We start from the raw sequence: 25,700 nt of genomic DNA, 5'->3' as shown, positions 1-25,700 counted from the left end.
TTTCATCCAAATTATTTACATGACAAGCAACACAGGTCCCAGCACTGATCCTTGTGGAACATAACTGGTTACAGATCTCCAGTCAGAAAAACACCCTTCCACAACTACCCTCTATCTTCTACGACCAAGCCAATATTGAACCCAACTTACCAACTCACCATGGATCCCATGTGATTTAATCTTCTCGACCAACCTACCATGAAGGACCTTGTCAAATGATTTACAAAAGCCCACATAGACTGCATCCACTGCTCTACCCTTATCAATCATTCTCATCAGTTCCTTAAAAATCTCAACTTTGTGAGACAAGATCCACTCCGCACAAAATTATGTTGACTATCCCTCATAAGGCCATTTTTTTCCAAATGCAAGTAAAATCCTTACACTAAGGATCTTCTCCAATAATTTCCCTACCAGCTGTGTAAGGCTCACCAGCCTTTAATTTCCTGGATTATCCCTGTTGCCTTTCTTAAACAATGGAACAATATTGACTATTGTCCAGTCTTCTCGGACCTCGCCTTGGCTAAAGATGATACAAAGATCTCTGACAAGGCCAGAGCAATCTCTTCCCTTGCCTCCCTCAGTATCCTTGGATAGATCCCATCAGAACCTCGGAATTTATCTATCTAATGTTTTTTTTCTAAATGCCCAAAATCCACACCAACTCCTCTTTACATTAACATGCTCCAAAATATCAACGATCCCTCCCTAATCTTATCATCATCCATATTCTTCTCCTTGGTGAATACTGACGCAAACGTATTTATTAAGGACCTCAACCACTTTCTCTGGCCCCATGCATAAATTCCCTCCTTTGTCCTGGAGTGGGCCTACTGTTTCCCTAGCTAGCCTCTTGCTCTAATATATGTATAAACTACCTAGGGATTCTTCTTAAGCTACATGCCAAGGACATTTCATGGCCCCTTTTAGTCATCCTAATTTCTTGTTTACATTCTATTTTGGTTCCTTTATATTCCTCAAGGACCTTGTCATTCCAGTTTCCTAAACATTATATGCACCACCTTTTTCTTTTTGACTGAGCTTTCAAATCCCTCTTCTCATCCAGGACTTGCAAATCCTGTCATCCTTATCCTTCACCCTCGCAGGAACATATTGGTCCTGAACTCTGGTCAACTGGCCTTTGAAAGACTCCCACAGGTCAGATGTGGATTCACCCTTGAACAACCAAGCCTAATCAAATTTATCCCATTTCTGCCTAATCTAATTTCTCCAACTTCGACCTAATACTATTGTAATTAGCTTTCCCTAAATTGAGCACTTTCACTTGGTGGAATAGTCTTATCCTTATTCATAACCATCTTAAAACATATGGCATTATAATATTCTTCTGAAAATGCTCACCCAGTGAAACTTTGATCACCTGTCCTGACTCATTCCCTAATACAATATCAGGTGTAGCCCCTTCCCTAGTTGGACTAGAACAGTAAAACATGGGGGTAGAATCCAAAAGAGGAATTTTTGAAGGCAAAAATAAAAGTTATCGTAATAAATTAGATGCAGAATCAGCAGATGGTTGTGCAGATGGTTAGTTCCAAGCCGCTCAGTTTGAAGATGGTTGGATAAACTAACAGGTTGCTGCTCCAATAGAGACTTAGAGTCAAACAGCATGAAGACAGACCCTTTAGTCCAACTCGTCCATGCTAAACGATTTTTCCCAAACTAAACTAGTCCCATTTGCCTACCTTTGGCTCATATCCCTCTAAACCCTTCCTATTCATGTAACTGTTCAAATGTTTTTCAACTATTGTTTCTGTACCTGCATCTAGCAATTCCGATGACAGTTCAGTCCATATACAAACTACACCCTGTGACAAAGTTGCTCCTCAGGTCCTTCTAAATCTTTCTCCTCTCAACTTAAACATAGCCCCCCTGGTTTTGAACTCCTCCACCCTCGGGAAAAGACTTTTGCTATTCACCTTATCTATGTCCTTCATGATTTTATAAGCCTCTATAAGGACACCCTTCAAGCTCCTATGTTCCTGTGGAAAAACATCCATAACAAGACAGATGAGAATTGCTCTGAAGTTAAAGAGAGCAACTTACTTAGAAAAGATAGGAAAGGACAAGTCAGAGATGAGTTAACTCTGAAGAATTAAACTGCATTTATTTCAATGCAAGGAGTCTTACAGGTCAGGCAGATGAACTCAGGGGACGTATGAGAACATTTTCTTTGCCTATATCTGTGTAACCACAAGAGAAGGAGCAAAACTTGACCAACTCTAGGGAAGTAAGGCAGGGCAAGTGACTGAAGGGGAGCACTTTGGAGCTAGTAATCACTTTTAAAATAGTTATGAAAAAGGATAGGCCTTGTATAAAAGTTAAATTTCTTAATTGGAGTAAGGCAAATTTTGACAGTATGAGACAGGAACTTTCAAAAGTTGATTGAGATAGTCCGTTCGCAGGTAAAGGGATAACTGGCAAGTGGGATAACAAGAGTTCAGAGTCATTACATTCCTCTCAGAGTGAAGGGTAAGGCTGGTAAGAGTAGGGAACAGTGGATGAATAAAGATATTGAGGCTCTGGTCAAAAAAAATCATAACAAATAATTTAAAAAATTTGAAAGACTTAGTAAAAATACCCACTGGTAACCTACTTAAATTAGCATCCCTTTATTCTGATACTATGTCCTTTGGTCTTAGAATCTCTAATGAGGAGAAACATCTCAGCATTTACTCTCAAAAGGCCCCTTAAAAACCCTACGTTTCAATGAGATCACTTCTCATTTCTTCTAACTTCCAATGAGTCGAGTTCCAACTTGGTTAATCTTTGCTTATAAGACAGTACCCTCATGTAAGGGATCATTTTAGTGAACCTTCTCTGAACTGCTTCCAATGAAATGATATCTTTCGTTAAATAAGGGACCCAAAACTGCTCAGAGTACTCCAGATGTAGTTTCAACAGCACATTGTATGGTTACAATAAGACTCGTCTACCCTTGCATTCCAAGCCCCTTGAAATAAGAAGCAACACTCCATTTTTATTCATGATTTTCTTAAACTGCCGCACCTGCATGCTAGTTTGTGTGTTTCATTCACAAATACCTCCAATACCCTTTGAGTTGCAGCTTTTCTCCATTTCAGTAACACTGTTCTTTTGTTCTCCTTTCCAAAATCAACTTCACATTTTCCCATATTATACTCCATTTGCCAACCTTTTACCCACTTATTTAACCTACCAATAATACCCATTTCTAAACTTTTTGCAGCCCCCATGCAGCTTGACTCTCCATCTATTTGCATCTTATGCAAATTTAGCTACAAAATATTCACTTCATTTATATATATTGTATATTCTCAACATTGATTCACTAACCTGAAAAAGAACCCCTTATGCCCACTTGCTGTTTCAGCGAATTAGCCAAATACCTATCCATACCAATCTACCACGTCCAATACCATAGGCTCATTTACTGGTGGAGGAGGAATTTCTTCTCACACAGGGTTGAGTGTCCTAGAAAGTTGTTACCACAGAGACCTGTGCAGGCAGAGTCCTTCGGTATGTTTAAGGTTGAGGGAGATAGATTCTTGATCAGTAGGAGAATCAAGAGTTATGGGGAAAGGGCAGGCAGGAGAAAATGTGAGGAACACTGAATCATTTGCGATCCTATTGGTAGGGCAGGTGAATGGCCTGCTATTACAATTACTTATCATCCTACTTGCTCTCCTATAATGTCGCACTTCAGGTCTCACAGGAAGAAACAAATTGTAGGATTTTCTGCTACCGATTTTTCTCTTCCGCCATCACTGCTCCGTTTTTCCAGACACAGGTCCGCTTTTCTCTTTATGAAGCTGTTGACCTGCTATCTCATGTTTAAGAAGCTCCAATTCCTCTCTCTCCTGGTCTTTATAAATCTGCTGTACCTGCGCGCGCTCTCACTGTTTCAGAAACACAGACTCCTCGTCCACCTTGATCACCCTGAACAGGCTTGAGAGACTGAATGATATGGTCTCAGCGCCAGGGACCTGGGTTCAATTTCACCCCGTGTCTGTGTGGGTTTCCGTCGGGTGTTCCAGTTTCCTCCCACAATTCAAAAGGTGTGCAGTTTAGGTGGACTGGCCATGCTAAATTGCCCCATAGTGTCCAGGCTATGTGGATTAGCCATAGTTATTACTGGGCTACGGGAATAATGTGGGGCTGGGTCTGGGTGAGATGCTGTTTGGAGGGTCAGTGCAAACTCAATCAGCCGAATGGCTTCTTGCCACACTGTAGGGACTTTATGACGACAATATACCCCTCCTGCTACCTCACAGTGGCAGGGTTCCACATCATTGATTTGACTGAGGATCTGGAGCTTTTTATGTCAGAGTTTTCTGGGCTTATTAGGTTTAATCTGCTATCTGCTCAAATGTTATATGAAGCATGATGAGAGAATACAGCACCAGTTAGTACTATTTTTCGTGATATTCTTCTCTCCAAATTTATTTTCTGTGGAGTAATAACTGTTCAAATAATTTACTTAATCAAAGATTAAGCCAAAATAAACTAGAAATGAATTTACCTCTCTCCTAGGTAATCCCCAATTGCTGTCTTATTTAGTCCCTCTCCTTTGTACAGGAACTGTGCAATATCTTCTCTGGTGTTCTTTAGAAGTTCATTCTCAATTAGAAATTGAATACCCTGTAACAAAAAAAAAGTATTTCAAATTAATAAATTCAAAACAATAGATTTTGGAGTCTCTATTTTACATTATTCCACTACTTCAACTATTATTAAAAAAAAGCTTAAGAAGTTAATAAGATTCCAAGTTCAAATTAGAATCTCTGGCATACACAATCTGTTACTTTGGATATTGTGACTTTAATATTCTCCACCTGGCCAGGAACAGAGGCTGTGTTCTTGTCCATCTAGTGTTTGGAAGGCTTGCTGAAGTTTTGCAGTGCATCTTATAGAGTAACAGAGATGTACAACTCGTCCATGCCGACCAAATATCCCAACCCACTCTAGTCTGACCTGCCAGCACCCGGCCCATATCCCACCAAACCCTTCCTAATCATATATCCATCCACATGCCTTTTAAATGTTGCAATTGTACCAGCCTCCACCACTTCCTCTGGCAGCTCATTCCATAAACGTAGCACCCTCTGTGTGAAAAAGTTGCTCTTTAGGTCTCTTTTATATCTTTCCCCTCTAGTTCTGGGCTCCCCCACCCCAGGGAAGAGACTTTGTCTACGTATTCTATTCATGCCCTTCATGATTTTATAAACCTCTATAAGGTCACCCCTCAGCCTCCAACACTCAAGGGAAAACAGCCCCAGCCTGTTCAGCCTCTCCTTATAGCTCAAATCCTCCAACCCTGGCAACATCCTTGTAAATCTTTTCTGAACCGCTTCAAGTTTCACAACATCGTTCCAAAAGGAAGGAGACCATTGTAGATGGTACATACTGCTGCAACTGAGCACCGGTGGTGCAGGGGGCTAATGCTTGTGGATGTGATGTTAATCAAGCAGGTTGCTTTATCCTGGATGATGTCAAGCTCCTTGAATGTGGTAGCTCAGTATAGTGCAGAACATTGTGCAACTGTCAGCAAACATTCCCACTTCTGACCTTATGATGGGAGGAAACTAAATGATAAAGCAGTTGAACATGGTTGGACCTAGGCAGTTGGACCTAATGAAGGGCTTATTCCCGAAATGTCGACTTTCTTGCTCCTACTATGCTTTTCCAGCAATTCGAGGTTTGTTCCATAAGGAACTTCTTCAGTGGCTGAAATGATTGACCTCCAACAACCATAAGCATCTTCCTATATGCCAGGTATGACTCCAACCAGAGGATAGTTTTCCCACTGATTCCAACTGACATCAGTTTCACATGAACTCTTCAATGCCACATCGGTTAAACGTGGCCCTGATGTCAAGGGCAGTCACAGTCACACTCACTTCACTTCTGGAATTCAGCTCTTATATCCATGTTTGAACCAAGGTTGTAATGAAGCCAGGAGCAGACTGACCCTTCTGGAAGCCAAACTGGGTGTCAGCAAGTATGTTGTTACTAATCAAATGGGTTTTCTTTGATAGCACTGTTGGTAGTGACTTCTATCAGTTTACTGATGATCAAGAGTAGACTGATGGCATTGATAATTGGCCATGTTGGCGTTGTCCTGCTTCTTCTGTACTGGGTGTTACTGGGCAATTTTCCATATTGTCAGGTAAATGCCAGTGTTGTAGGTATAATGGAACAGCTTTGGGAGAAGCGTGACAAGTTCTGGAGCCCAAGTCTTCAAACATCATTGGAAAATTCAGAAGTTTTTGAGATTTGGCTTTGTGATACAAGTTAACAAATATTTTCATGCAAAATTAAAGACTGCACCTCTTCTTTCAAGCTGCATTATTACTCATCTTCAAAAGATTAACTTAGGGCTGGACAAATTACACACAAAATGATCAGGCTGAATGGCATTGTTTCATTGAGTGCTTCCGTATTCTTTGTGCTTAAAAGGAGACCAAGTGACATTCTAAAGAAGACAGTAAAATCAGAAGGCAAATGGGCACTGGATTGCTCCCCTGCTCTTATTACACTTAATAGTTGTAGTGAAGTGACCACAGCTAAAGTACGACAGATATTTGATAAAACTGGAAAGGTTCAGAAATGAGAAACAAACACAAAAAAACAGAAACAATAAAAATAAATTGATTTCACACCTTTTTAGGGTCCATGTTGAACTTTTTCCGGCCCATAGCCACTTGTTTATTCCGTTGCATATTTTTTCTAGAAAATAAAAAATAACATGGTAATTGGAAGTGACATTGTCAAAAAAAATTGTTCTTATGAATGCCAACTGCACAGTGTTAGATCAAATGGATGCATATATAATAATAACAACATGTTTTTATTTTGAGCTGCACCACCTCAAACTTCTGACAAAATTGTCTGGGGCCTTAATGAGACCACAGCTGGAGTTTTGTGGACAACTATGGTTTCTTACTTAGAGCAGGAGAAAAGAAGCCTTGGAGTGAAGCAACAAAGATTCATTATAGACTCTTCCTAGGAAGACAGAAATTTCACATGTGGTGGATTGGATGCACTGAGATTATATTACCATAAATTTAGAAAAATAAAAGATAATCTCATTTGAAACATCAAATTTTTATATGATTTGATGGAATCGATGCTGGATTCTTCCACTGGCTGGGAAGATTAGGATCAATTTCATCACTCAAAAAGTTGCATGAGTTTTGAAGTTTTCTACCTACAGGACACAAATTCCATTGGTGCACACAGAGTTCAACAGATTCTTGAATACATAGGGAATTAACGGACATGTGGATAATGTGGGGTAGAATTAAGGGAGATGATTAGTTAAGGCACAGCCTTAGGGCCAAGTAGCCAACTCCCACTGATAATACTTATATTTTTATATTTTTTAATGTGTTTATTAAGAACTTAAGCTATATACCTATCTATACGTCTCATGGAGAAAGTGAGAACTGCAGATGCTGGAGATCAGAGTTGAAAACGTGTTGCTGGAAAAGCGCAGCAGGTCAGGCAGCATCCAAGGAGCAGGAGAATCGACGTTTCGGGCATGAGCCCTTCTTCAAGAATGAGGAAAGTGTGTCCAGCAGGCTAAGATAAAAGGTAGAGAGGAGGGAGGAGGGACTTGAGGGAAGGGCGTTGGAAATGCGATAGGTGGAAGGAGGTTAAGGTGAGGGTGATAGGCCGGAGTGAGGGTGGGGATGGAGAGGTCAGGAAGAAGATTGCAGGTTAGGAAGGTAATGCTGAGTTCGAGGGTTGGGTATGAGACATGGTGGGGGGAGGGGAAATGAGGAAACTGGAGAAATCTGAGTTTATCCCTTGTGGTTGGAGGGTTCCTAGGCTCATGTCTCATGTCCAAACGTAATAACAATGTTCAGACAAGGAATATTTAGAGCAGCAGTTTACACGAAGATCGCCTATCACACCATGATAATAATCATCCAACAATTTATATTTACATAGCACCATTAATACAAGGTTGCACCCCATGGCACTTTGCAGGAACTTTACAGAACAAATAATGACACCAACCTAAATAAGGAGACATTACGTTAAATAATCAAGAGCTTGGTCGAAGGAGTATCTTAAAAGTGGAAAGTGAGGTAGAGAGGTATAAAAAGGGATCATCAAAGATTAGGCCTAGGAAACAGAAGGCACAATAATAACATGTAACAATTCAATTTTTTTAATATATTGGATGCTGCCGTCAAGAATGTATCAAGCATTGAGTCCATAGTGGGGACTGATGGGTAATCGGCTGCGGCAGTACTCGATGCTCAGCGCGGTACCCAGAACGGGGCTGCATCTTTTGCGTAGAAGATTGAGCTTGGCACAGATTGGCGGAGAGGTTTAGTGCAGCCTGGTTGAAGGACTGAAATGCTTAACTTTATATTTAGTTTTCTAATGTATTCCTAAGATTTTGTGCCTAAATGCTCAGATGGTGCAAAGGACTAAAAAGCTGAACTTTGTAATTCTTAATTTTTCTAATTTATTCCTTTGGACCTAAGATGGCGCTGTAAGTGGTGACTTTGTAAACTTTTCACTGCACTCATGTGAGTACATGTGACAATGGACCCAAACCTAAATTGGGATTCACAAGAGGCGACAATTAGAGCAGCAGAGATATCTTAGCACATTTTGGGATGGACAGATGCTGCATTTTGCTGATTAAGAAATGCAAAGAAGAAATTCTGGCAGTCTTATTTCAGAGGTAACAAACAGAACAATCCCATGCTAGCACACCTTGGAATTTTGCAATCAACACACTCAGCAGAGGCTAGGATTCCACCTGGGACTTTCCAGGTTGTGCAGATGAACATTATGCAAGGTACTCATGGTAATAAATGATTAATGAAGCCCTATGATTCAGGTTAAAACAATTTTATTTACATATGAAAATTTCTTTAAAAGTACGCAAGTAGTCATTCCAATAAAATATCACTGTCAAATGAGTTGACATTTATGAAGACAATTTTGTGTTTTAAATAAATATTTCTGAATATTCATAATGCATACTGAAGGGTTGCAAGTACTGAAACTGAAGCTTTATTGTCTGTTTTGATGAAGTCACTCGACTCAGCATGTTAATACTGCTTTCTCCCCACAGATGGTGCTAGACTTGCTGAAGTTTTCCAGTAAGTTATTTTTTGTTTATCATACAGTATCTTTGTAGTGCAAATTTGTGTACAATAAGCTGGAACAGAATCAGGTTTAACTATGAATATTCTTCCCTCCATATTGATGGCATTCTCTAACAAAGCTACTACCTTTACTATATATAGGTTTCATCTATATATCTTCTCACTGTTGTGTTGTTTTGCTGCTGCATAAACAAATATATTGATACACTATTCTCCAATAGTTTTCTATTTTGATTCTTACATGCATTGCGAGATTTTATTAGATTGAACAATAATAATAATAATATGCATCTATAAGAAATCTATAACATACATGAAATGTTTCAAGACATTTTATAGGAGCATTATCAAAAAAAAATTGACTCTGACTCACATAGGTCAGATGACCAAAACCTTGGTCAAAGGGTTGAGTTATAAGGTGTGTCTTAAAGGATAATAGATAGGATAACTGGGGCAATGTATTCAGAGCTGAAGGTCTGTGAGGGTTCACTGATGGTTCGAGCTTGCCTCCAACAGGGTATTTTTCATCTGATGTTGCAATACTTATGTTATCTTCTGTCATATAAGAAACTGGGTGTGGATACTGTGGTACATTTATTACAACTAACTATTATATACAAACATTACATTCCTCAGGCACATAGGTGTCTGAGCTAATATTAAGCTATTAAATTATAACAGAGTAAACTGTCATGTTTCAGGTATGCAAGCAGTAAGGTATGAAATTTTTATACACTCAAGTCACAAGCCTTCATCCAGTAAAGAGGTCATTAGCATGTCTCAAAGGTATATTGACATACTTAAGATGAGACATGACACTACAGCTACTAATGTTGCAGCAATGGAAATCATGGGTTTGCAAGAAGCCAGCCAACAGTGAAAAGAGTACATAAGTATAAGATATGACTGTAAATGCTGAGTAGTACTTCTATTGTTGTAGATATCTATTCCCAATTAAGTTAAAGGAACAGTCATTTTTCAAGTTGCACTTTAAAGCTGAAGGTATTACATGTTGTTTACAGCATATTTATTACAAATGCACAAGTCTAGCTTAATGCTATCAACTTTTTCCATATTCTTGGATCAACCCTTATTCAAACACAATGAAATTCCTAGTAATAAGATTGTTAACCAGATTTTATATCTGTAACTGGAGATAGTTTGAATAAAACAATATTAAATTTATCACCAAGATTGATATCCCATTAGGCTAAGCTATATTCCTCTCACTACAGATAAAAGCTTTTCATATTTAAAAAAAAATTAAGTGCAATTGAAACAGTTTTTCATTAGTTCAATGTTCTATGTAGAAATCATATCATACTACAGAAAAATACTTACATTTGATGAGCAATCTCTTATGAAAGCTTTTGTTATAGAATTGCCACAATATTGACCTGTCTCTGAATTCCAATCTTTAAACAATTAATACAAAATTACAATACACTGAAGCTTAAACCATCAAAACCAATTCCTAAAATCCACAATAGGTTTGTAAATATGTTGGAAATAGGAAGCTGTACATATAGCTGCAATCTAATCATTAATGAGTACACGAACTCACCACATGATCTCTCTTAAAAAAACTTGATAAAAATTTGATTGCGAATAATGTCAAAGCAGATTGTTTGAAGATTCAAATCAGCGAAAGCTTTCATCAATACATTCCAAAAAGCCACATGCTAATTTTGAAGTTGCTAATCTTGTAACAACAGAAGTTGTACTATTCCTATGTAACAAAGGAACTGTTATATCAACTCAGACATTGATCCCAGTACATAGGTCACCTTAGGAAACACAGCAAATGGAAATATACGAGATATATCATGCTTTAAAATATATTTCAAAAAATGACTAATCCCAGTAACATAGTTCTCTATTACACATTGAAAGTTGTCATAGAATTGAAATAAGATCTTTCTTTTTAACAAAAACTTTTCATTTAAAGATCAAGTTTTTAGAAATACAGAATAATAACTTGTAACAAATTTAACACTGCATGGTGATACCAAGCACAATGTTTTGGTGAAAGTAGGATGTAAATCGACAAAATGTATATAAAGCTGGTACTTGCTACTTATTTGTACCCTCAGATCCCACACCTCCAACCGTAACAAGGACAGAATGCCCCTGGTGCTCACCTTCCACCCGACCAACCTTTGCATAAACCAAATCATCCGCCGACATTTTTGCCACCTCCAAAAAGACCCCACCACCAGGGATATATTTCCCTCCCCACCCCTTTCCGCCTTCCACAAAGACTGTTCCCTCCGTGACTACCTGGTCAGGTCCACACCCCCCCACAACCCACCCTCCCATCCTGGCATCTTCCCCTGCCACCGCAGGAATTGCAAAACCTGTGCCCACACCTCTTCCCTCACCTCCATCCAAGGCCCTAAAGGAGTCTTCCACATCCATCAAAGTTTTACTTGCACATCCACCAATATTATTTATTGTATCAGTTGCTCCCAATGCGGTCTCCTCTACATTGGGGAGACTGGACGCCTCCTAGCACAGCGCTTTAGGGAACATCTCCGGGACACCCGCACCAATCAACCACACCGCCCTGTGCCCAACATTTCAACTCCCCCTCCCACTCTGCTGAGGACATGGAGGTCCTGGGCCTCCTTCACCACCGCTCCCTCACCACCAGACGCCTGGAGGAAGAACGCCTCACCTTCCGTCTCGGAACACTTCAACCCCAGGGCATCAATGTGGACTTCAGCAATTTCCTCATTTCCCCTTCCCCCACCTCACCCCAGTTCCAAACTTCCAGCTCAGCACTGTCCCCATGACTTGTCCTACCTGCCTATCTTCTTTTCCACCTATCCACTCCACCCTTCCCCCCGACCTGTCATCATCATCCCTTCCCCCACACACCTATTGTACTCTATGCTACTTTCTCCCCACCCCCACCCTCCTCTCACTTATCTCTCCACCCTTCAGGCTCTCTGCCTGTATTCCTGATGAAGGGCTTTTGCCAGAAACATCGATTTCACTGCTCCTTGGATGCTGCCTGAACTACTGTGCTTTTCCAGCAAGACTCTAACCTAGACTTATTTGTACATGCCTCAGGACAAAGATAGGGCATGGGATATGGTTACAGCCACAGAATCTCTTTCTGTCCAAATATATATCAAGGAGAAATTGTTTCAGTTTTTAAATGCATATTTCAGCCTTGACATCAGCTACTGACAGCATAAAGTACTGACGAAGAGGTCAGACAATAACACAGAAAACAAATTAGAAATGAAGCCTAATTATAACTGTTACAGTGAGAGGAAGGTTGTCTTGTTTGCCATTTCAAAGTATCCCTTTCAGATTATAGCACATGGCACATTGGTAGGAGGCAATGATAGCCCCTAAAGGTCCCCACCAGATGTCAATCTTCAGCCAATTCAATTCATTTGACTGGATATCAAGAAATGGCTGAAAGTACTGGATAATGTCAAGCTACGGGCCCTGACAATATTCCACCAATAACATTGAAGACTTTTGTTTCAGAGTAGCTACAATCAGCCCTTTACCCAACAATGTGTTAAAATAAGGCCTGTGCACCAAACAGAGGACAAATCCAATCTGGCCAATTCCCTCCCCATCAGTTTATTCTCAATCATCAGTAAAGTGATGGATGGAGTTGGTAAAAACAATGACTGCAGATGCTAAAAACCAAATACTGGATTAGTGGTGCTGGAAGAGCACAGCAGTTCAGGCAGCATCCAACGAGCAGCGAAATCGACGTTTCGGGCAAAAGCCCTTCATCAGGAATAAGGCAGTGAGCCTGAAGCGTGGAGAGAAAAGCAAGAGCAGGGTGGGGGTGGGGAGAAAGTAGCATAGAGTTGATGGATGGTGTTGTCAATTCCATTACCAGGCAGCATTTGTAAAGGGACAACCTTCCCACTGACAGTTTTCAGTTTGTGCTCAGTCAAGGTCACTCGAACTGCGAATCCATTACAGCTTCAGTCCAACATGGCCAAAGGAAGTGAACTCCAGAGGTGAAGTGAGAGTGACTGCTCTGGACATTAAGGCATTTCCCAGAGTGTGACATCAAGGAACCCTAATAAAACTAGAGTCAATAAAAATTACACATAAATCTCTCTAATAGTTGGAGTCATACCTAGCACAAAGGAAAATTTTTTTGATCATTTGAGGTTAACCACTTAATGCCCAGGACTAATAGCTGGAGTAGCTCAGGTAGGTATTTTCCAACCAACCTACTCAAAGATGTCAGTACAGACCTCTGGAACAGATGGGACTTGAACTGAGTCCTCCTGGCTCAGTTACAGGGACACTACCATTACACTACAAGAGCCGCAGCACCTTAGGGTACTGTACCAGGAGAAAGTGAGGTCTGCAGATGCTGGAATAGTCAGAGTTGAAAAGCACAGCAGGGTAGGCAGCATCCGAGGAGCAGGAGAATCGATGTTTCGGGCATAAGCCCTTTATCAGGAATGTTGGGGGGTAGAGAGCTGAGAGATAAATAGGGGGTTGTGGGTGGGGCTCAGAGGAGGTTAAGTGGGAAGACGATAGGTGGATGCAGGTGGTGGGTAATTGTGATAGGTTGGAGTGAATAGGTGGGAAGGAATAGGTCAAGAGGGCGATGCCAAATTGGAGGGTTGGATCTACAATGAGATGAGTGGGGGACAGGAAATTTGGAAACTAGTGTAGTCGATGTTGATGCTGTGCGGTTGTAGGTTACCGAGGCAGAAAATGAGGCATTTTTCCTCCAGTTGTCGGGTGGTTTGGATTTGGCAGTGGAGGAGGCCAAGGGCTTGCATGGCCTTAGAGGAGGAGTTGAAGTCATTGGCCACAGGGAGGTGGGTAGTTTCGTGCATGTGTCCCAGAAATGTTGCCTGAAACACTCTAAGTTGTCCCAGTTGTCACAATCACCTTAGTTTCTTCATCAATGACTTTTCTTCCACCATCAGGTCAGATGTGGGGGCACTTGCTGATGACTGCACAATGTTCAGCATAATTTGTAACTCCTCAGATATCAAAGCAGTGGACAACCATAGATTGATGAGTGGCAAGTAACATTCATGCCAAGCAAGGACAATCTCCAATAAGAAAATCCAATCTTCTTCCTTTGATATTCAATGACACTATCACTATTGAATCTCCTATGATCAACATCCTGAGGACTACCAGTGACAAGAAACTGAACTTGACCAGTCATGACCGCGTGATGGAATACTCTCCACTCGGATTAGGAGTGTAACTCCAACAATAACCAAGCAACAAAGCAGTCCATTTAATTGGCCCAAAACAGGCCCTTCGGCCCAACAAGTCTACACCAACCTGCTGAAGCGCAACCCACCCAGACCCATTCCCCTACATTTACCCCTTCACCTAACACTATGGGCAATTTAGCGTGGCCAATCCACCTAACCTGCACATTTTGGGATTGTGGGAGGAAACCGGAGCACCCGGAGGAAACCCACGTAGTCACGGGGAGAGTGTGCAAACTCTACACAGAGAGTCGCCTGAGCCGGGAATTGAATCCGGGTCTCTGGTGCTGTGAGGCAGTAGTGCTAACCACTGTGTCACCCATCCTGATGGTCACCCATCTACCTGGCTAAACCTTTGGTGCAATCACATCCCTAAAAATCCTTCCTGTAAACCTTTCTGGCTCCTGTATGCTCCTCGGTGAATCCAACTGCAGCTCGACTCACTTCCTGTTTGTTAGGGATTTTTGCCTGATCTCTCACATCACACAGGAGAAGCATGTCAATCCACTACCATTACCACCCGTCTAATAACTAGTGGATTTAAAAAAAGGCCTTACATTGCCTCAGCTTATGCAGCTCACCCTGATCAGCAACACCCAACATTCATGAAAGCAAAATGCATAATTCTAAGCACAATGCTGAGGATGCATTAATAATATTTTGGGATAAGAATTTAAAGGAACATTAACAGGTTATTTCAAAGCTACATTGACAATTTAAACATTCATCATGTTACAAATTCAAAATTTGACTAAAGGATGCAGGGGTATTGTATGCTAGGATAGTAGGAATATTGAGGGTATTAATGAAAATTGTAATATTTGCAAAATGTACAGAAGAATTGCATCACAACTAATGTTTAAGTCTTTCATCAGTGAGACATTTTACTGAAGCTGAGCAATGGACTTTGAGATTATAATATCAAGAAAAACACATTTGCCTTTTACATTTTGTGTACATTGCAACTAGATTTAGTCTCCCTGTGGTATTTTATAATTAAGACAAAAAAAAGGAACTACAGTTAGACAATAGAAAGACGGGTAGGAATAGGGTTGGGAACATTAAGTTCTTAACGGACAATCATGAAGAATTGGTCAATGAAGAACTTAGAAGTATATTCTCTCTGTTGGAGTACTGCACAGATTGACAGAAATTCCTTTTAATAATTCGAATTGAGGGAAAGTCACATTGTGATTGATAAAATGTTCTGAAAACTTCTGGTTGATCAACCAAATTGCAAATTGGCAACTGCTTTAATGTGGACAGGGCAAGATATGAAAAAATATGCTTTAGGGCAGATTGGACCACAACCGCTATCAATTAGTTTATGACAGGAAGCCTAAATTACCCTCTATCCCATTGCATCAACTTTAGATGGGACTACAATTAATTCAATTTTTGCAGAACATATAAATGCCATGAATGCAGGCAGAAAAACATTTATTCAGACAGATGTTTCAGAAAAGATCAGGAAAGCTTTGAGTAATCATAACATACTGTCAGAGGAGCATTTTAATCCGGGAACATGGCATCTTTCAAGAGGGAAGGGCAAAAAGATCGGAGCTGTCTGGAACAGGTTATAGGCACTGATGCCAAAATAATAGTCTTGGAACATAGTGACCAAATTGTTAGAATACATTCCACATATCTTGATGGCACATATTGAAGAAAGTAACTATGGACAAGATATTAGAAAGATGGATTGAAATAGGATTGGGAGCAATGGCTAAGTTCCTGGTGGACAATCGAAAATAATTTGCCAATGAGGAATTTAAAATTACATACAAGAATTTAAATATTGGAGCAATGCACACAGTGGCAGAAATACATTTTAATAGTAGGATTTGAGGGAGAAATCCACTGTGATTGATAAAATGTTCTGATACCTATTAGAGTACATTCCACACATCTAATTGGCACTTATCAGAGAAAGTAACCATGAACAAGATAACAGAAGTAATAGAAAATCCTGGTGATATGGCATCGTTCAATAAGGAAGAGAGGAAAGATTGGAGGAGTCCAACAAAGGCTACAGGCACCAATGGCAAACAATCATCTTGGAACATAGTTGCCAAAATGTTTGAATACTTTCCAAACAACTTACTGGCACTTATTATATATTAATGGAAAATGAAGATACACCATATACTTTGTACAAAAATGTGCCAAACCTTTAAGTATCTCAGAATATGACAGATAATGGGGTAAACAGAGCGGACTGAGTGATGGAAAGATCAGGATTAAGCCACTTATTTCAAAGATCAATACCCAAATGTTGGCACAAATCAACTAAATTTTACAAGAAGGAGCAGTATATTAGGTTTATAATTGGAAGGAAGCGAACATGTGAAAAACCAAGAAATGTAGTGTTAAGGCCAACAGCCTAATGCTGATCTTAGATCAAGAATTTTGGAAAGCAAGTCTGGTGGCAGGAGGGACAGGTCAAGTAGTGGTAGTCCAGATAGGGACAGAGCACTGTTGAATAGGTGAACAGCACCACAAGAGGCAGAAGCCATTTTGATTGAGAAACTCCGTGGGTACCAACAGCTAGTTGGTAAAGGAAGCAAAATGAAAAGAACCTGATAGTTGGAAATAGTTTGGTGTCTACACAGAAACACCGGATAAAGGACAACTAGCATTGCCTCACTGGTGGATATATCTGGAAAAATTACTTGCTAATGGTTCATGTAAAGCTAAGGTCAGACCTGTAACTTGAAGATATAAGAAACAACTGTAACCGCAATGTGTGAATAGCCTGCACAACAGCTGGAAAAACAAATTGAAGATTTTCTTTGCACTCTTAATAACATTTTCATGGAAATATAAATCTAATGATGTCAAAGCAGCATTTTTGCAAGGGTAACAATTTCATAGACAAGCATTTTTAAAGCCTTCAGTAGAAGCTAGAGTGACAGAAGGCAAATTATGGACATTGAACAGTGCATTTATTGTTAAATGATGCATCTGGAGTGTAGCAATTTTCAGTTAGGTCTGTCCTATGAAGAACTGGCTGTATTCAGCTAGAAGCAGATCCAGTAAGGTTTTATTTGAACTAAGAAAAACTGGAATGCATTTGCTTCATGTAAGATGATGATTTACTGAGGGAAGGATCTGAGGCATTTGAAAAACTAGTGATAGATAAAACTATAAAGGAATTCAAAGCTTCAGAAGCTTTTAAACATACAAGATTCGATATTGGAAACTAGTTAAGTGGCAGGTGACAGAAAGTAGGGATAATGGGTAGATATTCAAATTAGCAGAATGTTATTAGTGTGTCCCTCATGAATCTGTGATAGGGCCTCAATCATTCACATTATTTATAAGCAACTTGAATAATGGCACAGAACGTCATATACTCAAATTTGATGATGACACAAAGTTGGGCAGGATTATAGGATGAAATTACAAAAGGATATTAATAGACTACGTGAATGGGTAAAACAGTGGCAGCGGGATTTCAATGTAAGCAAATGTGAGGTTATCCATTTTGGACAGAGAAAGGACAGACTGGGGTAATTTATTGATGACATGAAGTTAATTACAATAGTTGTCTGAAGAAACTCAGAGTTCAGGTATATATATATCATTAAACTATAATGACTTGTACAGAAAATAATCAGGAAGGCATATCTAGAGGAGTACATTATAGGGACACAGACATTATGCTGCAGTTATACAAAATCCTGGTTGGACCCCACTTTGAGTACTGTGAGCAGGTCTGAACACCACACCTTAGGAAGGATATATTGACCTTGAAGGGGATATAGCATAAGTTTACAAGAATGATACCGGGACTTCAGGGATTAAGTTATAAAGAAAAACTGTACAAATTACGCCTGTTTTCTTTATATTTTAGAAAGTCAAAAGGTGATCAGATTGAAGTCTTTAAGACATTAACAAGAAAAGGCAGGGTAGATGAATATGAACTATTTCTACTAGTTGGAGATTCTCAAACTAGGGGGCACATTCTAAATATTAGGGTCAGGAGAGATGTTCGTAAGCATTTCTACACAACAGTGGTAGATGTTTGGAACTCTCTACCACAAGTAGCAGTGGATGCAGGGTTAATTGTTAATTTTAAATCTGATAGAGATAAATCTTTGTTCAGCAAACATATTAAGGGGTATAGGCCAAAGGCAGATATACGGAGTTAGGCCACAGATCAGCCATAATCTCACTGAATGACTGAATAGTTTCAGGGGATGAATAATCTATTCCAGTTCCTATGTTCCCATATTAAGTTGGAAACTACCCTGAAACAACACTCTTACCTGGAAAATGTTCCTAAGAGCCCAATGAGACAAGCTGGATCCACATAAATGTACGCCAGTAGCACCAAGGAAGAAACAAATCAGTTGAGAAATTTATTTGGGCAAGTAAATTGGCTACGCATGCACCAGAGAAGGCTGCGCACATTGGAATGGTGTAACACGATGTGTGAAAATAAAGAAGCTCCTCCAAAGCTTATGGATCTCTATCTGTGCTTTCCAATAGACTCAAGTCACCTTCAGCACCGTAACTTTCACTGGTCTAGAATAGACAATTGGCTGCAGCCAAACAGCAATTTCCAGCCAAACAGCAATTTCCAGACACCAGAAGAACAGGACAGGTCAGCAAATTGTTTTTTAAAAGTTGGTTCCATAATTCTGTCATAACTTAATTGGGTAGACATATGAAATTAACATCAGAAATACAGTATTTATTGCAGGATACTTGCCCATGCCATAGTGACTATAGCATCATGACCCTAACGATTGCTTACACGCAACCCATTTATATGGGTAAACTTCTTCAATGCTACACTTTCCACAAAGTTTTGGGAGTAGTAGGTATAGTTCGAAAGAAATTGAAAGAACATGATTCTTACATCTGAAATTATAAATGTAACTAATTGGGTGTTGTAAACTGTATCTACCAAATCCAGTACACCACCATCCCTAGTCCCCAAGTCTAGTCAATACATTAGTGAACAATGTTACATGGAGATGGTACCTTCATACTGCACAGAGAGTAATATTCATGAGACAAAAAACTAAAAATGAGTCCTTACCGTTCTTCAGTGGAACCCAGGTTTTCAATCTCATTCGTAACCTCTGCTATCTCATCTTTCAACCTCTGAAAAAGATCAATGAGTTACATCATCACAACATATGAAATGAAATTAAACTCTAAGTCTTCCATAAACAAAATATGGCAACTGATGCAAATTTTTTTCTGTTCGTTATCTGTATCAAATTCATAAATGCATTTAGAATTTGGTTACAAACAAATCTTCCCGGATGTGTGACAGCTAGTGACTACTGTACAGAAGCTATAACAATATTTAAGAGTTTAATCACATCATTTCAGTGCTGCTACTTATGACTTAAATTTCAATATAATCCAATGTATTACCCAGTTTTTGCTTTGGACCAATATTTGGTAACACAAAAGGCATCATATAAAAATCATCCGCGAGTATTTATCCTAAGGTAAGTAATCCAGTTATCCCTCACATGTACAGTAGTAGTAGTAGTACACTTCTATTAAGATAAGGTCACAAGATGTAGGAGGAGGAGTAAGCTATTCAGTCCGTCTCACCATTCAATCATATCATTGCTAATCTGAAAACTCTCAAGTCTACTTCTCTGCCTTTTCCCCATAACCCTCAACTGATTAAAAATCTGTCCATCTCAGGCTTGAATATAAGACCGTAAGGTGTAGGAGCAGAAGGAGACTATTCACTTTCTAAGGACTAGAAAATCATGTGGCAACACATTACAATACAAAGCAAGAGTTGTCTGCTTGAATCCCATGATCTTACTGGGCAGGATAACGTATATCCTGAATCAAAAGGTAAGCAAGGTCTGTTTGGGAATTTGGAGAAAGTGAGGACTGCAGATGCTGGAGATCAGAGCTGAAAAATGTGTTGCTGGAAAAGCGCAGCAGGTCAGGCAGCATCCAAGGAGCAGGAGAATCAACGTTTCGGGCATAAGCCTTGGATGCTGCCTGACCTGCTGTGCTTTTCCAGCAACACATTTTTCAGCACTGTTTGGGAATTTACTGGGTTATTGAATTCCAGAAAATATTCTGCGTAAAACCTAAGATCATTTCATACATTGTAGGGTTGTAAAGCACTTCACAACCAACAGAAGTCACTTTCAACTTCAGTTGAGCTAAAACTTGGTGTAAGGAGGTCAGATACTCATCAATTTTCCTATCATCTGACCTCAACAGAAAGGAAAATTGAACAGGGTACAATCCAATATTGTGTCTAGTCAATGTGGTAGTTGAAAGCCACACAGAGTTTGCATACTGTTGATTAAAAGTGTAAATTGATGAACGTATTTTTCTCTTTTGCAGAATTTGTCATGGTTTGCACTTTCAGTTCCTCTAACAATTTCTTGTCTGACCTTAGTTGCAATTGGAAAAGTGACATTTAATGACAGTATTTTAAATTAGCCTCTTCTAATTTTATTTAATTGGGGCGGCAAGGTGGAACAGTGGTCAGCACTGCTGCCTCACAGCGCCAGGGACCCAGGTTCAATTCCCAGCTCGGGCAACTGTCTGTGTGGAGTTTGCATATTCTCCCCGTGTCTGCGTAGGTTTCCTCCGGGTGCTCCGGTTTCCTCCCACAGTCCAAAGATGTGCAGGTTAGTTGAATTGGCCATGCTAAATTGCCCCGTAGTGTTAGGTGTAGGGGAATGGGTCTGGGTGGGTTGCTCTTCAGAGGGTCAGTGTGGACTTGTTGGGCCAAAGGACCTGTTTCCACACTGTAAGAAATCTAAATTTGTAATCTAAATGTTAATTGCAAGATATTATAGATCATAAAGTAGAGAAGCAGAATATGACCATTTAGCGCAATGAGTCTAATCTGCCATTCAATCATGGCTGACATGCTTCTCAGCTCAATATTCCTGCCTTCTCCCCATAACATTTGATCCCCTTACCAATCAAAAACATATCTATATCTATCTTAAAGACACTCAAAGACTTTGCCTTCAGAGCCCTCTGCAAGCACTGAGTTCCACAGGTTCACCACTCTCTAACTGAATGAATTCCTCCTCATCTCAGTTCTAAAGGGTCATTCATTCACTTTGAGACTGTGCCTGAGGGTTCCAGTTTCTCCTACTACTGGAATTTTCTTCTCCATGTCCACCCTATTCAGGCTTCTCAGTATTCTGTCAGCTTCAATTAGATCCCTCCCTCATCCTTCAAAACTCCAAATATAGGCCCAGAGTCCTCAACAGCTCCACATATGACAAATCATTCATTCCCAGGATCATTCCTGTAAACCTCCTCTGGATCCTATCCAATGTCTTCCTTAGATACAGGACCCAAAACTGCTCTCAATATTCTAAATGATTCTGACCAGACACTTACACAGCCTCAGTGGTATGCTGTTGTGTTCCAATCCTCAAAATGAATGCCAACATCATATTTGCCTTCCTAATTATCCATTGAATCTGCATCCTAACCTTAATCTAACCTCATCTAATCTTAAACTAAGGCTCCTCAGTCCCTTTGTGCTTCATAGTTCCACAACCTTTCCCTATTTAGGAAATAGTCTATGCCTCTGTTCTTCCTACTCTGTTGGAACTGTAAATACAAAACTTAAACAAATGTACACAAACACAAATGAAAATACAAAGTCACTCAGGCACTGAAGTACATTTTCATGGGTGTGTACAAACATACTGGCTTTTCATGATTTCTGAGGCAATGCGGTACTCTGACAATTCTCTCAAAGCTATAAACAATCTTGACAATTTATTTGAAATTCACTTTCTTGGCATATTTCTATAATCTCATCGAATTCACAATGAAATCCAGCTTTAAACATGCATTCCTCCTTAAGAAAGAACATCCTGGATTCTGACGCTAAAAATAAATTGTGATTTTTTTTTATACCCGAGTTTTGCCAAGAGTTAACTGCACTTTCAAAAATGTTACTCCAGGTCCCTGTGGTTTGACATTGTTTCAATTTAACCTTTTTCTTCATTTTTGGTGACTTAATAACACAGGTAAGGAGGTGTTAGTGTTGGACAAGGATGGACAAAGTCAAAAATAACACGACACCGAGTTATCATTCACCAGGCTTATTTGAAACCACAAGCTTTCAGCCCCAGCTTCTTCCTCAGGCAACTAGTGAGAGAGAATACATCAGACACAGAATTTGCAGATAAAAGATCAAAGGGTCATACAACTAATGCAAATGTATTGAATAAATCTTGATGGCTATTAAGTCTTTAATCAGTGAGAACGGATGTGCAGGTTTCGATTGATTAACATGTAAATCCCAGAACTTCTTTCAAGTCACTGCCCAAGGTAACTTCAGGTTTTATCAGAATAAAGATGACGCCTCAGGTCAGACAATGCATTTTAGGTATGAGGCCATGTTTCAAGTCTGTTTGTATCGCAACCTAGAGTCAGATTGGTTTCATTTCCAATGTAGGTATTTATAAAATGCCACATTGACTGACAGTCTTACAGGATTGTGTGCTTTTTGAACAAAATAGAATGTATCTATATTTACAAATTCACCCCATACATTTATATGTGTGTGTACACATATGTGTGTGAGAGAGAGAGAGAGCATGTGTGAAGGAGTGAGACAGAGTGTGTGTGTGTGTGTGTGTGTGTGTGTGTGAGTGAGAGAGAGAGAGAGAGAGAGAGAGCGAGCGAGCGCGCGCGCATGTGTGTGAGTATGTGCAGTTAAGGACATTCAGCCTCGGATCCTCGGTTAAACATTCTCCAAGGTGGACTTCGGGACATGCAACAACACAGTTACCAAATAGAGGCCGATAGCCAGATTCAGTACCCATGATGACGGCCTCAACCAGGATTTTGGGTCCATGCCACACTACAGTTGATTCCACCACATTATACACACACACACACACACACACACACACACACACACACATACACACACCCTCTGTCACAAACACACACACTGACCCTCCCTCATAAACACACTCACTCTTTCACAGGCATATACTCCCTCACACTTGCACACACACCCTCTCAAGCACACACACACACACATATCTACCCACTCTCACACATACACACACGCTGCCTCACACACACACATATAAATCTATAGGGTGAATTTGTACTTGCAGATACATTCTATTTTGTTCAAAAAGCACACAATCCTGTAGACTGTCAGTTAATGTGACATTTAATAAATACCTACATTGGAAATAAAACCAGTCTGACTCTAGGTTGGATACAAATAGACTTGAAACATGGCCTCATACCTAAAATGCATTGTCTGACCTGAGGTGTCGCCTTTATTCCTGAAGTTACCTTGAAAGAAATTCTGGGATTTACACATTTATCAATCGAAACCTGCACCTCCATTCTAACCAATTAAAATAGCATCTAAGTTTGTTCAATACATTTGCATTAGTTGTATGACGCTTTGATCTTTTACTTATAAGAGTCTAGATTAGAGTGGTGCTGGAAAAGCACAGCAATTCTGGCAGCATCCGAGGAGCAATAAGTTTTACTTATAACTTCTGTGTCCAATGTATCCTTTCTCACTAGCTGCCTGAGGAAAGATCAGGAGTTTGATGGAAGCTGTGATAGCTTCCAGTTTCAAATAAACTTGTTGAACCATAATCCAGTGTCATATGATCTTTGACTAATAACAGAGAAACATTCTCTTCAGTTTCAACACCCTCGTATGTCTGTTCAGTTAGATTTGATACTTCCACACTCATTTTCAGAATTATTCTACTTTGCTCAGAATTGTTATTTTCTTCTGGTTTTATGGTGTTGTCCACTTCTTGTACAAGTTTCTTTTTCAAAGACTTTCCTGTTTACTCAGTGTGGTCTGTTTTGCAGACTCTTCTCAAATATCCCACTCTTCCAAAGTTGTGGCATTCTGCACCCAATGCTGGCAATCGCCCAGCTTGAATGGTTTTTGCATACCACATTCCAGATACTTCAACATGGTGCTTTTCTTAGTTTTAAAAATTTGTTTATGGGTTGTGGGCTTCACTGGCTAGACCAGCATTTGATATCCATCCCTAATTACATGACAAAGGATGTGGTTTGCTGCCCTCGAAACAACTGAATTCTTAGGTGTAGGTACAGCCAGAGTCCTCTCAGCATGAGATGTCCAGGATTTTGTACTAGCAACAGCGATGGAGCAACAATATAGGTCCAAGTCAAGATGGCTTCTGGTTTAAAAGGGAACTTATTTCCACGCATCGAATGTCCTTGTCTTTCTAGGTGGAAGTGATCACAAGTTTGAAAGCTTGTGACATGGGAACCTTGGTAAGTTATTGGGGTGCATCTGCTTACCAGTATGTGTTGGTGGTAAAGAGATTGAATGATGAAGGTGCTTTGCTCTGAATAATGTCAAGCTTCTGGAGTGTTGTTGGAGGTGCAATGGACCAGAAAATATTCCATCAAACTCCTGACCTTTGCCTTCTAGACGTTGGACATGAAAGAGTGTGGATAGTAAGAAGCAAATTACATACCACAGCATTCCTAGCTTTTGAAGTGCTCTTATAGATACAGTTTAATCTGACAGTCCCAGTTCACTTTCTGGTCAATAGAAACCTCTCAAGGTGTTGATAGTAGGGTTTTCGGTGATTATATTGCCATTGAATGTCAGGGGATGATGATTTGATTGTTTCTTGTTTAAGACAGGCATTGCCAAACGCTTACATAGCATAAGTGTTCCTCACCATATATCAGCCCAAGCCTGGATGTTCTCCAGTGTTTGCTGCATTTATACATGAAATGCTTCAATATCTGAGGTGTCACAAGTGGTATTGAGCATTGTGCAAAAACCAGCGAACATCCCCATTTCTGACCCCATGATGGAAGGTGGGTCATTGTTGAAGCAGAAGATGGTTGTGCCTAGACAGCCACTTGAGGAACCCCTGCACTCAGATGATTCACCTCCAACAAAAACAACCATTTTTTTTGTGCTATGTATGATTCCAACAAATTCCACCCAATTCTCTTTTTCTTGGAACAAAGTATCTACCTGACTCTCTCCTTCCTGATGTGGCACAGTGTCTGTGGCTCAGCCTCCAGATCAATGGAATGGAGCCAAAGTTCCTCAAGCCACAGACAACAGACATGTTTGTCCTGGATCACACCAATATCTATAAATCCCACAGCCTGTAATCACAACACATCACTTGCACTCCCATCATTATTTTGTCTAATTAAGTAATTAATGTATTATTTAATTACTGAATTGAATACTACTTTTCACTACCAGTTACTGCACTAATTTAAGCCTTTGTGGTCCAATAAGCCCTGCCAATTAGAATTAGAATACATAATTGAGTCACCAGTAATTTATTTCCATTCTGCTATTGCCTACAATTAA

The 25,700-nt window shown here is 39.9% G+C and overlaps 1 protein-coding gene across 5 annotated transcripts in view; it reads right to left on the bottom strand.

Annotated features, from left to right (window-relative positions):
* The window catches only part of cyth1b (cytohesin 1b), a 225,759-nt gene that overhangs the window by 29,534 nt on the left and 170,525 nt on the right, over positions 1-25,700 (bottom strand). For all 5 annotated transcript variants that reach the window (XM_072558716.1, XM_072558714.1, XM_072558715.1 and 2 more), the window contains exons 3-5: positions 19,410-19,474; positions 6,660-6,726; positions 4,520-4,638 (exon numbers count right to left, since the gene is read on the bottom strand). In XM_072558716.1, coding sequence (XP_072414817.1) covers positions 4,520-4,638; positions 6,660-6,726; positions 19,410-19,474 — 251 coding nt within the window. The remainder of the gene's footprint in view (positions 1-4,519; positions 4,639-6,659; positions 6,727-19,409; positions 19,475-25,700) is intronic.

Source organism: Chiloscyllium punctatum, chromosome 39 (genome assembly GCF_047496795.1).
Source record: "Chiloscyllium punctatum isolate Juve2018m chromosome 39, sChiPun1.3, whole genome shotgun sequence".
Taxonomy (NCBI): domain Eukaryota; kingdom Metazoa; phylum Chordata; class Chondrichthyes; order Orectolobiformes; family Hemiscylliidae; genus Chiloscyllium; species Chiloscyllium punctatum.
Note: the sequence above shows the minus strand (reverse complement) of the source record. Positions and strands in the feature narration are given on the sequence as shown.